This window comes from Nothoprocta perdicaria, unplaced genomic scaffold (genome assembly GCF_003342845.1).
Source record: "Nothoprocta perdicaria isolate Ctin4 unplaced genomic scaffold, notPer1 scaffold_12, whole genome shotgun sequence".
Taxonomy (NCBI): domain Eukaryota; kingdom Metazoa; phylum Chordata; class Aves; order Tinamiformes; family Tinamidae; genus Nothoprocta; species Nothoprocta perdicaria.
In genome coordinates this window covers 2,289,248-2,302,168 of record NW_020454316.1, presented here as the reverse complement: position 1 = coordinate 2,302,168, position 12,921 = coordinate 2,289,248, and the positions used below count along the sequence as shown (strand labels likewise).

The 12,921-nt window shown below is 54.1% G+C and overlaps 1 protein-coding gene across 1 annotated transcript; it reads left to right on the top strand.

The window, feature by feature from the left end:
* The first annotated feature begins 6 nt into the window (after nt 1-6).
* DRG2 (developmentally regulated GTP binding protein 2) lies at nt 7-9,078 on the top strand. The gene is made up of 13 exons (XM_026054122.1): nt 7-105; nt 1,193-1,353; nt 1,735-1,824; nt 3,005-3,065; nt 3,988-4,078; nt 4,500-4,572; nt 4,712-4,802; nt 5,050-5,147; nt 5,776-5,852; nt 6,290-6,378; nt 7,160-7,218; nt 7,666-7,719; nt 7,813-9,078. The coding sequence occupies exons 1-13, from the start codon at nt 42-44 to the stop codon at nt 7,897-7,899; spliced, it is 1,095 nt and encodes a 364-aa protein (XP_025909907.1). The 5' UTR covers nt 7-41; the 3' UTR covers nt 7,900-9,078.
* Nucleotides 9,079-12,921: the final 3,843 nt, after the last annotated feature.

Here is a 12,921-nt window from a genome sequence, read left to right as displayed (position 1 = left end):
CCGGCGGGGCGCGGGGCGGCGAGCGGGCCGCGCCGCCCGCCATGGGCATCCTGGAGAAGATCTCGGAGATCGAGAGGGAGATCGCGCGCACGCAGAAGAACAAGGGTGCGCGCCCGGCGGGAGCGCGCGGCGCCGGGGCCGGAACCGCCGGGAGCGGGCACGTCCCCGCGGCGGATCCACCGGGAGCCGGCAGATCCCGGGCATGGATCCGCCGGGAACGGGGCGCYGCGGGGGACTGGACCCGCCGGGAAGGGGCAGATTCCCCATGGAGGATCCACTGGGAAGGGGCAGATCCCGGCAAGAGGTCTGCCGGGAATGGGTAGATCCCTGTGGAGGATCCRCCAGGAAGGGGCAGATCCCCACAGTGGATCCATCAGGAAGGGGCAGGTCCCCGCTATGGATCCACTGGGAAGGGCAGATCCCCACGGTGGATCCATTGGGAAGGGCAGATCCCTGTGGTGGATTCATCAGGAAGGGCAGATCCATGTGGTGGATCCATTGGGAAGGGCAGATTCCCACTGTGGATCCATCGGGAAGGGCAGATTCCCACTGCGGATCCATCGGGAAGGGCAGATCCCCACGGTGGATCCATCGGGAAGGGCAGATTCATGTGGTGGATCCATCAGGAAGGGCAGATCCCTGTGGTGGATCCATTGGGAAGGGCAGATCCMTGTGGTGGATCCATCGGGAAGGGCAGATCCCCATGGTGGATCCATTGGGAAGGGCAGATACATGTGGTGGATCCATCAGGAAGGGCAGATCCCTGTGGTGGATCCATTGGGAAGGGCAGATTCCCACTGCGGATCCATCGGGAAGGGCAGATCCCCGCRGCAGGGCTCCGTGTCACCCAGGCCCCCAYGCTGCTCACCGTGTCCCCGGCTGCCGCCCTCCCTCCCTGCCCAGCACCCTCGGAGCYGCTCGTTTCTCTCACATATTCATTTATTTAACATTTATTTATTTATTTGGTGCCTCCATAGCTGCCCGTTTCTCCCCAGCCTCTTCTATCCTGCGAGTTACTACAAGGGCTCCTTTCCCAGGGCCGATWCTCCGCAGGATTCGGCAGCCCCGTGTCCCAGACAATCACCCGGGGACCCTCAGAAGCCCCCCAGCACTTCTCTCCCCGGGGACCCTCGTTTGGAGAAGGGAATTAACGACTTTGTGATAACCCCCCGCTGTGTTCCTGTCCCTGCAGCCACCGAGTACCACCTGGGCCTGCTCAAGGCCAAGCTCGCCAAGTACCGCGCGCAGCTGCTGGAGCCCTCCAAGTCCTCGGCCGCCAAAGGAGAGGGCTTCGATGTGATGAAATCGGGCGATGCCCGCGTGGCGCTCATCGGCTTCCCCTCCGTGGGCAAGGTCAGCGGGCGCCGGCGGGCGGCTCTTGGCCCTGCACGTCCTGCCCTCGCCTCGTGTGAGCCGAGAGGAAGGTGCTGGGGCAAAAGCTGGAAGGGAGAGCGGCGGGAAAACGGTCCCTGTTTTGGTGGGGATGGGAACTCGGCCCCGTGCAGCCGCGGCGCTGCGGAGGAAAGGGCAAAAAGGGGTTTTCATGCAGTGAATGTCCTGGCAGCCCCATGTCGCCGCTTGTCCCTGTGCCCAAAATTGCCCCAAAAGTGCAGCATTTACCCTGCTGGGTGTTCTCAGTGCCCCCGATGGCCACTTTTGTGTTATGAGTTTTGCCGTGCTCTGCCCGTGCTGCTGTCCGAGCATCTATAGTTACGGTGACCTCTTGCATTTCAGTCCACGTTTTTGAGTTTGATGACCTCAACGGCCAGCGAAGCTGCATCGTACGAGTTCACAACCCTCACGTGCATCCCAGGAGTCATAGAAGTAAGTGGGACTCTCCTCCCTTTCCCAGGAACTGCTTGTGGCAGGAAACCCAAGCTCGTAACCACGTCTCTTTGCACCAGCTACCACTGGGAAGTGGGAGTTAAGCAGTGCAGTGATATCCAGAGCTCTCTGCTGACTCCTGCTTTAAAATTTAAGAGGTCTTGAGTGTTTTGCACTCAAATTTTGCACCGGGTCTTGTCTAACCTGCAGTGCTGATTTAGCACTTCCATGCACACAGCTCTTGGGGGTTGACTGCATGCTGAGGGGTCGGGTACTGCAGTTGGGCTGACCAGAGCAATAGGACAATTCTCAGCTGAATTTTTTATAACCACTCTTGGCGCCATGGACCAGATGGCTGGAAACCTTGGCAGATTTGTTTTTAATGAAGCTTTCAAAAGAGGCAATCTGTACTGTAATCAGGTTGGAAATAAAATAAAACTACTCCTGTCCTCAAGGAGTTTTATGAGTGGTGCTCGGAGCATCCATCAGTAAAGCAGGTGATAAAGGGCATCAAASTGAAAAACATCCAAGAGTCAGGAGAAATTTTGGGTCAGAATTGAAAGCAGAGTTAATCAATGCAAACATAACTATTGGTATTAAAATAAATAGAAATATTAGAACACGTTGAAACGCGACCTTTACCTGCAGTAGCCGGTTGAAACACTTAGGGCTTCACCACAAGAGYAGCTTGGAAGCAAATGACCCTGCAGCTTTGATGAAAAGAACGTCCTATTATTTCCTGGTGCTGGAAGAGCTGCAGCACAGCTGGTTTGTTCTCATGCAACTAGATAGGGACAGCGGCTTCGCTTGTTACACTGCTTTGTGTGTTAGACCAGAAAAATGCGGGGTTTTTGTTTATCTTTCTTTTCCATTTCACTAGCTTGGGATAATGCTGCTTTTGTGCTGGTTCCCTGGGGCTTGGTCAGTCATCTGACACCTCGGGGTCGGACCCTAACGTGTTGCAGTGTGGYCAGGGTTGTTGAAAACTGTTTAATAAGAGATACTCCGGAGAGTATTCCTGGTGTCTCCTCTCTGGAGAGTGCCCTGCTCTGTCAGGTTTATTCCTGACAGAATTCCTGGCAGATTCTTCCACTTGGGACCTTAGYGCTTGCTTAGAGCTTTCGAGGTGCCTTAGAGGTCCTGCACGAGGCTTTCAGCTCTCTACCCGTTTCCTTTTCAGTACAAAGGAGCCAACATTCAGCTCTTGGATCTGCCTGGGATCATCGAAGGAGCAGCACAAGGTTGGCTCATCTCTGTGTGCGTGCAGCTCGAGGAGCTGCTGTCAGCAGCGTGCTGGTCGCTGCTCTGCTGGGCCACGAGTTCCCGCGTTGCCTTTCCAAACTTCAGGGTTCTTGATCTTGGAAGTGAGGCGCGATTCCTAGCCCTGAGCCCACGTAAGGCTCTATATGGAGCAGAAAGATGCTTTCCTGGAGGTGGGAGCCAAAGCAAAGCAGTCACTTCTCACCTTCCTGTATGAGTGTTACCCTGCTCATCTGCTTTCTAGAGCAGAGGAGATCTAAAGAAAGATGCTGGGGAGGCGGAGGGGGAATTACAGCTGAACGAAGCTGAATCTCTTGACTGGTTTCCTGAGTTCCTGCCAGGCCTCCCATGACCCCTGATTGTGAGAAGGGATGTTAGCTTTGTCCCTCTGCTTCATCACCTCATGGGCTAGACTAGTCAAAAGAAGGCTTGGGAAATTCAGGAAAATCCTGTAATGGTCTTATCCTTCTTGACCTTGGTAATAAGGGATCCCTCCTTTTTTTAAAAAAACAAAACAAAAATAGCCTCTTTGCAAGGGTGCCGTTGCCCTCATCACTTTTCTGGGAAGCCCATCTCTGCCACGTGGAACTCCAGCACTGCACGTGTCTCGGGGTGCCTGCCCTGCAGAGCTCAACCCCTGCAGCCTCACGGGGCTTCACGCTCGCTAGGCTGCAGAACAGGCAGTGCAGAAGCAGCAGCAGGAGTATTTGGGCTTGTGTTACATGTAAGGGAACACGAGGGAGCCAGATGTGCTCCCTCATTCACCTCCAGCAGTTGGATGCAGCCACTACAGAACTGCAGGATCTTTTTTTTCTTGTTTCCGAGCAGCTCTGTGGGCTGGGAGTCCCTTGTCTGACAGAAGCCAAGCTGTTTTCCTACCCCAATTCCCTACTCTCTTCTCAGGGAAGGGCAGAGGCCGGCAGGTCATAGCGGTGGCCAGGACTGCAGACGTCGTTATCATGATGCTGGATGCCACCAAGGGTGAAGTACAGAGGTGAGTAGGTGCTTCTGGGCTGCGGGCTGGCAGGCCAGGGCCAAAAGTTCCCCTGTGCCCAGAGAAACCTCTCTGAAATGATGGGAGCTGCACATATTTGGGAACAGGTATTTGTGTTCTACAGGATGAAGCAGAAATTGTGTTCCTCAGAAGGATGCTGGCTGACTGGGTACAGCATTTAGAGTGTTTCCTAGGAAAGGAGGCTCAGGCCTCTCAGCTGAAGGATCTTTCCTGCAGGATGGTTGTTTAGAGATGAGTTTTCGACCACCGACTTTCCTGCATTAGCTGTGGCTGTATGTTGCCGTGCAAATTTATGAGAAGGCTCTGTCAATACTGAGCTAAAGATGATAGTCAAGGAAACATCTGGATCTCATCTGACCAAGCTCAGTGTGAAAGGTACTGACGTGCACTGTCCCTGCAGGGCCCTGCTGGAGAAAGAACTGGAGTCTGTAGGAATCCGTCTGAACAAAAGCAAACCAAATATCTATTTCAAGGTGAGATTTCAGCCAGTTCATGCCTGGCTGCCTAATGGAAAGCAGCATGACTTCGTGCTGCCTCTTGTGTTGGACAGACTGAAGAGGGGCTGTGGATTTTGCAGACCGTTCTCAAGTTGTTCCTGTTGCCTTTCCACAGCCCAAGAAGGGTGGAGGAATCTCCTTCAACTCGACTGTAACATTGACCCAGTGCTCGGAGAAGTTGGTGCAGCTCATCCTCCATGAATACAGTATCCTTTCCTCAAAGGGGAGACCCCTGCACTGCAGATGCAGCTCATAAGTCAAGTGGTACCAGCTGTGGGGCTAGACCTTTTGATGACTCCTGGTGCTTGCTGGGTTAAGGACAAGCTTGGTTGTGTCTTTCCCTTTTTTTTTGTTCCGTTTCCCAGTCCTCCAAGCAGCACCAAGCAAGCTTGGCAGTTGACTCAAACAGTGTTTAAAGTGTTGGGGTTTGGGCCTTGACAATGTTCACCTCAGAAATCTTCAATGCCGAGGTCCTCTTTAGAGAGGATTGTTCTCCCGACGAGTTCATCGACGTGATTGTAGGCAACAGGGTCTATATGCCCTGCCTCTATGTGAGTATCTCAGGAACAGCCCGTCCCTTACAGCACCAAGCATCCCCTTCACTCACTGATCCCGAGCAAGACCATTTTTTGCTGAAATAAACTCTGTGCATCCTAACGCAGTGGCACTGGAGGGTTCAAGAGATAGGAAATGCTTTTCAGTGGGGAGCTTTTTGCTGGCGTTCCCGTGCAGCGGCACTGTGTGCGTGTCCTGTGCCCTCTCGTGGCCGCTCGCCGAGGAGCAGCAGCGAGTTGGGTGCCTCGGTGCACGGGCTGGGCCTGCACAGCGCAGGTGCTGCTGCAGGGTCTGCATTTGATTCTTCAGGAATGATGCCGTGGGCCAGAACACGCCAGCACTGTTTGACAGTGGCCGGGTTTATAATGAGATCCAAGATCCTGGAGAATATGTCACAAATCATTGCAAGGGGAGAAACTTAAATGGCTTAAACTTATACTTAGATTTCTGAAGTTCAGCAGTTTATTCTGCTACAAACTTTGGCCTTCCCTCTGTTTGGTGTGATCTGTGTTTCTGCCCCAAACACCAGGGCTGTCCTGTTGCAGTTGCATGCACACATTGTAGCTCCTTGTAGTACTGCTGGATTGATTTCTTAAGGGCTGTGTTGTTTTTCCTTTGACTTAGGTTTATAACAAGATTGACCAGATATCTATGGAGGAGGTGGATCGTCTTGCTCGGAGGCCCCACAGTGTTGTAATCAGGTAGGAGGACCTGCAGCTCTGAGGTTGCTTTATGCCTTGGCCCAAATACTTTGGTGGTTCATTTCACATCTCTTTCTCCAACTTTTCCTCCAAGAAGGGGCTTCTCCCTGGGCCACCTCTAGCTGCTGGGGTGAGAAGTAGAGGGCTGCTGTGCAGTGTTTTCAGGGCTGCCTTCCCTGAAAACGCTATCTGTCTGCAGGCCAGAATAAACCAGTCTGGCTTGTTCCCTTAGAAGTGCTGATATATCTGGCTGGGGCTTTGCTGCTTCAAAGCTGCTTTCTCCTCTGAAAGCTCTATTTGTTTCACCTTGTTTTTTTCCTCTACTGACCTCATTAGACATTTGTTCCCTGGTGCTTTAATAAGATGTTTCACCTTGCTCTTCTGGCTCTCTAAATCACAACAGCAGTAAACCCTGAGATATTGATGGTGTTTTGCAGCTGTGGCATGAAACTGAATCTGGATTACTTACTGGAGAAGCTCTGGGAATACCTTGCACTTACCTGCATCTACACCAAGAAACGAGGACGTAAGTGAGCGTTAGCTGAACTGAAAAGGCACAAAGGGCTGCAGGGCACCAACCACACACAGGCTGCCAAAGGTGTTTGGATACCTGTCTGTCAGTCTGCCAGAGATCTCTTCTGTCTTGGAGCTGCTGCAATTGCACTCTCCCTGACCAGTCTTCAGCGTTAGCTCTTGGGAAATGCATTTGTTCCATCTGACCCAGCCTTGCATGTATTTCATTACAGCCCTCTTGTTCTCTCTTGATGGAAGAAGAGCTGAATTTTCATAAAGCTTTGCATGATAATAACATAAGGAAATACAAGTTTTCAAGTTTCCCTCTTATAATAGCTGTCATGTACACTCTGTGATTAAGTGTTCAGGTGATTGCTACTCATAAAAGATGTCTATTTCCTGCTTTAGGAGGTCTGGTGATTCCCGTGCTGGGCTCCTGAGGCTCAGCAATGCCTTTGACCCTCCTTTTGCTTTAGAGCTCACTTGCAGCTGCCTTTTTTGCCTGTCACTTAAGACAAATACTTAGAATAGAGTTGGCAGAGTTGAGCTGTGAGGAAGCAGTCGACTGCGTGGGATGGGTAACTGCTTGTGGACACTAGAGCGTCTGCAGAACCAGTTAGAAGCTTTCAAGCTCCTGGATAGTTGCTCTGTCTGGGAGGCTGCTAACAGTGCAACAGGAGGAGGAATTTGGGAGTAGTAGCACAAAGCAGTGTGAGGTGGTGTGGGCCTGTTAGAACAGATTTGATGGAAAACCAATGCTGCTTTTTTTATCCTCTCTTCTGCTTTTTCCACAGAGAGACCAGACTTCACAGATGCCATTATTCTACGGAAAGGGGCCTCTGTGGAGCATGTGGTAATTTCTCTGCGTCTTTTACATTTGCTCGGCAGCAGAAGGCAGGGTTCCTCTTGGAATGTGTTGTATTTATGCTTTGTAAAGGTTGGAAAATGTCAACGTTTTTGTTGGGCTTTTGTTGTCTTGTCTAGTTCTGTCTGCCTCAGGTCTCTTTCCTAGCTACTCATGTTTGGAATAAATGACAGCTGACAAAAGTTACTTAATACAGGCCAGCAAAAAGAAAAAAAAAAGCACATAAAAAAGCACATGGAAGTCCTAAGTGGGGATTTATGTGACTAATAAGTATTATATTTGTGTTCTGTATTCCTTAAAATGCTGGTACCTGGCTTCTAAAGTCACTATTGTAATTTTTGATATAGATCTAAGTTGCTTCTAGTTTCTGGGTATTATACAAGTTGTTTGCAAAGAGGTGCCACTAAACTGTCTCATAATTTTTCTGTCCTGCAGTGCCATCGAATTCACAGATCGTTAGCCAGCCAGTTCAAATATGCCTTGGTGTGGGTAAGTGCATAATTCCTTGCACTTGAGAATTCCTTGTCCCCGTGTCCCTTTGACAGGTCTGTTCTTAACCCCTGTCCCTCTTTTGCTTTAAAGGGGACAAGCACAAAATACAGTCCTCAAAGAGTGGGCTTGACTCACGTGATGGAGCACGAAGATGTCATTCAGATCGTCAAGAAATAACCCTCTTTGCTCTTCACCAGTGCCTGGCCTTGTCTTAGTCACTAGAATTGGAACTGACCACATAAAAGCAAAACAAAACAAAAAGGAGAAAAAAAAAGAAACGAGAGAGAGAGAAAAGGGAGACGTTCCACAGCCAAGAAAGCTTCTGTGAAGCTCGTTCCCTTGGAGAAGGGCAGGGAATGAGGCTACTCGCAGGTGGGGATGGGGCTGATGGGTTTCCATCTTGCAGCATTTCAAGTGAGGTGATGACTCTAAATAAAAAAGGAGTCCACTTTTGTGGGACGGAACTCCTAGATCAGCAGCTCCTGCCCCTAGYAGGGTTTGCCTGTGTCCATCTGTTAACCTGCCGGTGACTTGCTCTGCCAGTGGGAARTCGATGGGTTTGTGTGAGCAAACCTGGCTCGCTGCTTTGGGACAGGGAAACAGGGCTGGGGGACCGTTCCTGGTGCTTTGCTGCGTGTCCACTCACTCAATTTAAGCATTTGAAATGGAAATACCTGAAACAAAGTTTTCCCTCCCCTGCTCACTGGACATGTTGCCTCTACAGCTTTCACCAGGGGCAACTTTAGTGTCTATCTGGGATGACCCTCAGCTAGTTTTTAATGGTGCCACCTTCATTATATTAAAACCTGGCACTCCGTGCCCCGTGTCAGCTCTGCAGTAGGGTTAGCAGGACATCTGGTCCAATTGGTAGTACCAATAGAAATGAGAAATTAAACCTTGCTAATGAGTGATTGACCCAGCCGAACTGCAGCCCGGTACGAGCAAAGAGCCATAGGCTGCCCTGGGAATCTACTTCTGGCATATCACTGATCCGAGAAATTATCTTGGGAATTTCCTGTTTTGCTCTCGTCCTGCCCGTTAGTCCCCAAGAGTAGTTCTGGGGATCTGATTCTTAGTCATACACCTAAATTCCAGTAGAAACTCTTTGGAGGATGAACTTCCATCCAATGCCATGGGTTTCACGGCAGCCCTGTTAAATAATACGGCTCGTGTGGATATTTTTCATGAGAATTGTGGCATTTTTTTCTAATCATACTTTTTCATTGACTATTGATGCTGACCAGTTCAGAGTGCCTGATAGAGAACAGCTCTTTTCTTCTGGGATCCAGAGCTGCCGATAGCATTTATTTTCTTTCATTGGAAAAGGGTTTAGTCTGATGTGGATTCGTAACTGCCAGGCCAAATCTGATAACAGATTTATCAGATCTGGGACGATCTTGGACCAGATAACTCGTCCAAGCAGTTGCCCCTTCCCTCTCTTTTGTGCTCCTCCCCACCCTTCCCAAACAGATCAAGCAGAAATGGAAGGAATATTTTATTTGAGAAAATAAAAGTTGCTATTTCATGTGAATTTTATGTGTCTACCTGTTTACACCAAACTCGGCAGTTTGGTGTGATTTCTAAATTTCTTCATTTTTTTGCATCTTCAGCTGCCCGAGGAATCCTGGATGCTGTTGCAAGAGGCTGGAAGGTGACATAGTTTGTGAAGTGGCTGAGGGTGCTCTAAGGTTGGAAGGAACCTAGATGGGATGTGATGGGAGCTAAATAGATAATATTCACCATACCCAGCTGTGAAGGTGACTTTGTAGTTTCCCTTTGTTGTTCCTGGCTTTGCTCACAGGTGGAATTAAGAGCAAATCCTGGCCGTGGTGCAAACTAGCAGAGAAAGACTGTTAAAACCTCCACCTAATTAGCCTTATTCTTCATTTAAGGAATTGGGCGTTTTCTTATCCTCTTCAGAACAGGCTGATAGGTGGTTAAATTTGGTATGGAGAAGGAGTGAAGACAGCTAAGTCTGAAGAAACCAGCTTCTTTTTTTAAGCAAGAGTAGCTATTTTTTCAGGCAAGTTCATAGCTGTATCTGGAAATATATGCCTTTAATTGCCTGCTGTGTTCATTCTTCCAGACGGCTTCGCTAAGTGCTCTACCCGCGGCCGTTAAAAGCTGCAAACGCTGCAGTTCRGTGCCAGAGCAGGTCTGCCTGGAGAGCTCTCCAAATCCCGGGAAAGCGAGGTACTGAGAGGGAAAAAGTGACTCCGGAGCCTGATTTAGCTCCAGGAGCTGCCTCCGGAGTCGATGGGAATTGGCCAGAGCCCTTGTTAGCCCAGGGATGTGTGACAAGGGGGAATGTAGGAACGCTTCATGGAGCGTTCCGGGATAAGCTGGGAGCTCTGCTCCCGCCTCCCAAAGGGCTGCGCGATTCCCGCCCCATCCCAGCTTTGTTCCAGAGTCCCGCGGGGCTCCGGGGAAGCGGGATGCGTCGGCTCGGCCACGCTCCATCCGCTCCCGCGTGCTGGAATCCGCTCAGGCCCGAGCCGTGCTCCGCCTAAAGCGCCTGTTCCAGACAATCGAGCAGGTCGCGTTGGCTGAACGCTCCTTTTATAATTTAATTTAGTCAGGAATCGTTTGCAAGGTAATAAAAAGAGACTCCAAATACATTCATTTAATTCAGCGAGGGCTGCTGAGCGCCGCGGGCCTCCCTCACCCCATCGCCCGGCGTCTCCAAGCGCCGCTCGGGGCCCGGGATGAGAGTCACGCTCCGCCGTGACAGCTCARTCGTCCCCAGCGCCACCAAGGGTCACCCCGAGCGGCCGCCCCGCGTGGCGCAGAGCTGCCGCGGGAGCATTTATGGCTGGCAAATTGTTTGGGATTCCTGCGCTCCCGCCGGCTAAATGATGAACCTGCCCCTGGGGATGGGGGCTATTGATTGTAATTTGCAGTTAAGCGCTCGCTTTTGGAGGCATCAGCATCATAAATACCCACCGCAGGGCTGCAGGGCTGCGGGTGGAGGCTGAGTCTGGCCTCCGGGAGAGGCTGCGGAGCTGATCCAGGTCCTGGGAGAGGCCACGGAGCTGATCTTGGTCCCGGGGAGAGGCCACGGAGCTGATCTTGGTCCCAGGGAGAGGCCACGGAGCCAAACCCGGACCAGAGAGAGGCCCCGGAGCTGATCCCGGTCCTGGGAGAGGCTGTAGAGCTGATCCCGGTCCAGGGGAGAGGCCACGGAGCTGATTCCGGCCCTGGGGAGAGGCCACGGAGCCGATCCCGGCCCCAGGAAGCGGGAGCTCGGTGCTGGGCAGCAGGATGGAGCTTTCTGAGCGCTCTCTGGCCSAAGCTGGTGACAGGGAATTGTCCCACTTGTCCCGAGGTGGAGAAGGGGCCCTGTTGTCGAGAGGAGCGGGACTGGCGCCTCCTTGTAGCTCCCTTCTCTGGGGGTGGCTGCGGAGCCCATCCTGTCCCTGGAGGGGACGTGTTTGTGGCCCCGTGTCCTTGTGGTTCCCCTTCCTAAATCGGCTCTGCCTGGGCAGGAGGCGGCGGTCGGGGCCTCGCGCCGCCTCTCTGAGTGTCCTCACCGGGGGCCCCGGATCCGTGGGAGCAAAGGGGCTGTGGGGGCTGCAGCCCGGGGACGAGGGCCCCGGCCGGCCCGTCGCCGCCGTTCCCCAGCGCGGCGCAGGTGACAACAGCAGCAGTCATCAAATATGCATCGGGCAGCAGCTGCCGCCAGCCAGCGCGGCCCCGCCGGCGGAGCGGGCCAGCCGGCGCCGCGCGGGCCACCTAGGCCACCCCAGGTGAGTGGCCGCGTCACCTTCCCCGCGGGCACCCGGCCCACCCCTCCTGTGGCCCCTTCCCCAGTTCCTTTTACCTGGAGACGTCGGAGCCCAGCGGAGCTCCGTGGCGCGGGGCTGCTCCCTGGGTTGAGGACGATGCTCTGCAGCGGTGAGCRGCTCCGTGCGAGCGTCCCGGGATGGGGATAGCGCCGGGCACGACGCTCCCAGCTGCTCCCACCCCTTCCCCCTGCATGTCACGTCCCCGGCGGGCAGGTTTCGCTCTCGAGCGGCAGCTGGTGGGTAGGGAAGGGCAGGACACAGAGGCTGTAAGCGGACACGGGAGCCGCCGCGCAGGCCCCGCGGGCTCTGCTGCTGCCAGCAGCCCAAAGGCACCGTGTGGCCGGGCAGCCCCGCGGGCACCGCAGCAGCCCCGTGGCCACGGTTCCCTCGCCAACGCGGTGCTGTCACCGGGCCCGGCCCATAGCCGGGCTCRGCCTGGCGCCCCGGAGGCTGCCCTGGCTGTAGGGAGGGCACCAGGATGCCCGGCACCAGGCAGGGTGTTGCTGGCTCTCCCGTGTGGCTGGAGCTGTTCAGGGTGATGGGATCRACGGATGCTCTGGGTGGGCATCTTCCCCCAGAGCCTGGACCCATGGGCACCCCAGTGAGTCTGTGCTGTTGGGTTGGCACTGAGAAGGCTGCCCTGGGCTGGCAGGCTCCCTGGCTCCCCAGGGTACCCACTGCAGCACCCCATGTGCCCTGGGGTACCCACTGCAGCACCCCACATACCCCAAGGTACTGGCTGCACCACCCCACATCCCTCGAGGTACCCTTTGCACCACCCCATAACCCCCACGGTACCCGCTGCAGCACCCTGTGTCCCCCGGGGTACCCGCTACAGCACCCCGTGTGCCCCAGCAGCTCCTGCTCTGTCCCCTTGGCCCTTGTGCCCCCCTCTCCTGCTCTACAGGGGCTGGGTGCTGCATCYGTGGGTGCAGGGCAGGGACTGGCTGTGCTGGGATGCAGAGGGTCCCCGGGAGGTGGGGGCAGCAGGGGGGCTGGGTGAGGCCGGGCCACGAGGTCTCCCACCCTCTCTTGCTCTCCTCGTCTCCCTCTTTCCCCTTGGAGAGCCCTTGTTGTGGGGAGCACCCGGGAYGTTGCCACACAGGGGCCCCATGGGGCACGGGGACCTTCCCCGTCCTTCCTGCAGGGCGCCTGGATGGGCCTGGCTCCCTGCGGGACAGGGTAGCACCCTGGGGTCTCCTGCAATACCCGTTCAAGGGGGTGCCAGGGCGGCCGCCTCCGCTCACCGCCGTCCCTGTGAACGGGCAGCAAATTCGCCTGGGCGCTCCTTAAACATTCATGAATTTGCAGCCACGGGAATCGAGGCCCCGCATTAACATTTGATGCGGTCGGTGACCCCGCTGTTAACATTTGATGTGGTCTCCCCGGCGCCGGGCACGTGCGGGCCCCGCCG

Bases quoted from the DNA above. Each gene is read 5' to 3' on its own strand.
- DRG2 (XM_026054122.1), top strand. From the start codon at position 42: ATGGGCATCCTGGAGAAGATCTCGGAGATCGAGAGGGAGATCGCGCGC. The intron at 1,825-3,004 runs GTAAGTGGGACT...TTTCCTTTTCAG, and splicing joins GCATCCCAGGAGTCATAGAA to TACAAAGGAGCCAACATTCA. The intron at 7,720-7,812 runs GTAAGTGCATAA...TTTGCTTTAAAG, and splicing joins TCAAATATGCCTTGGTGTGG to GGGACAAGCACAAAATACAG.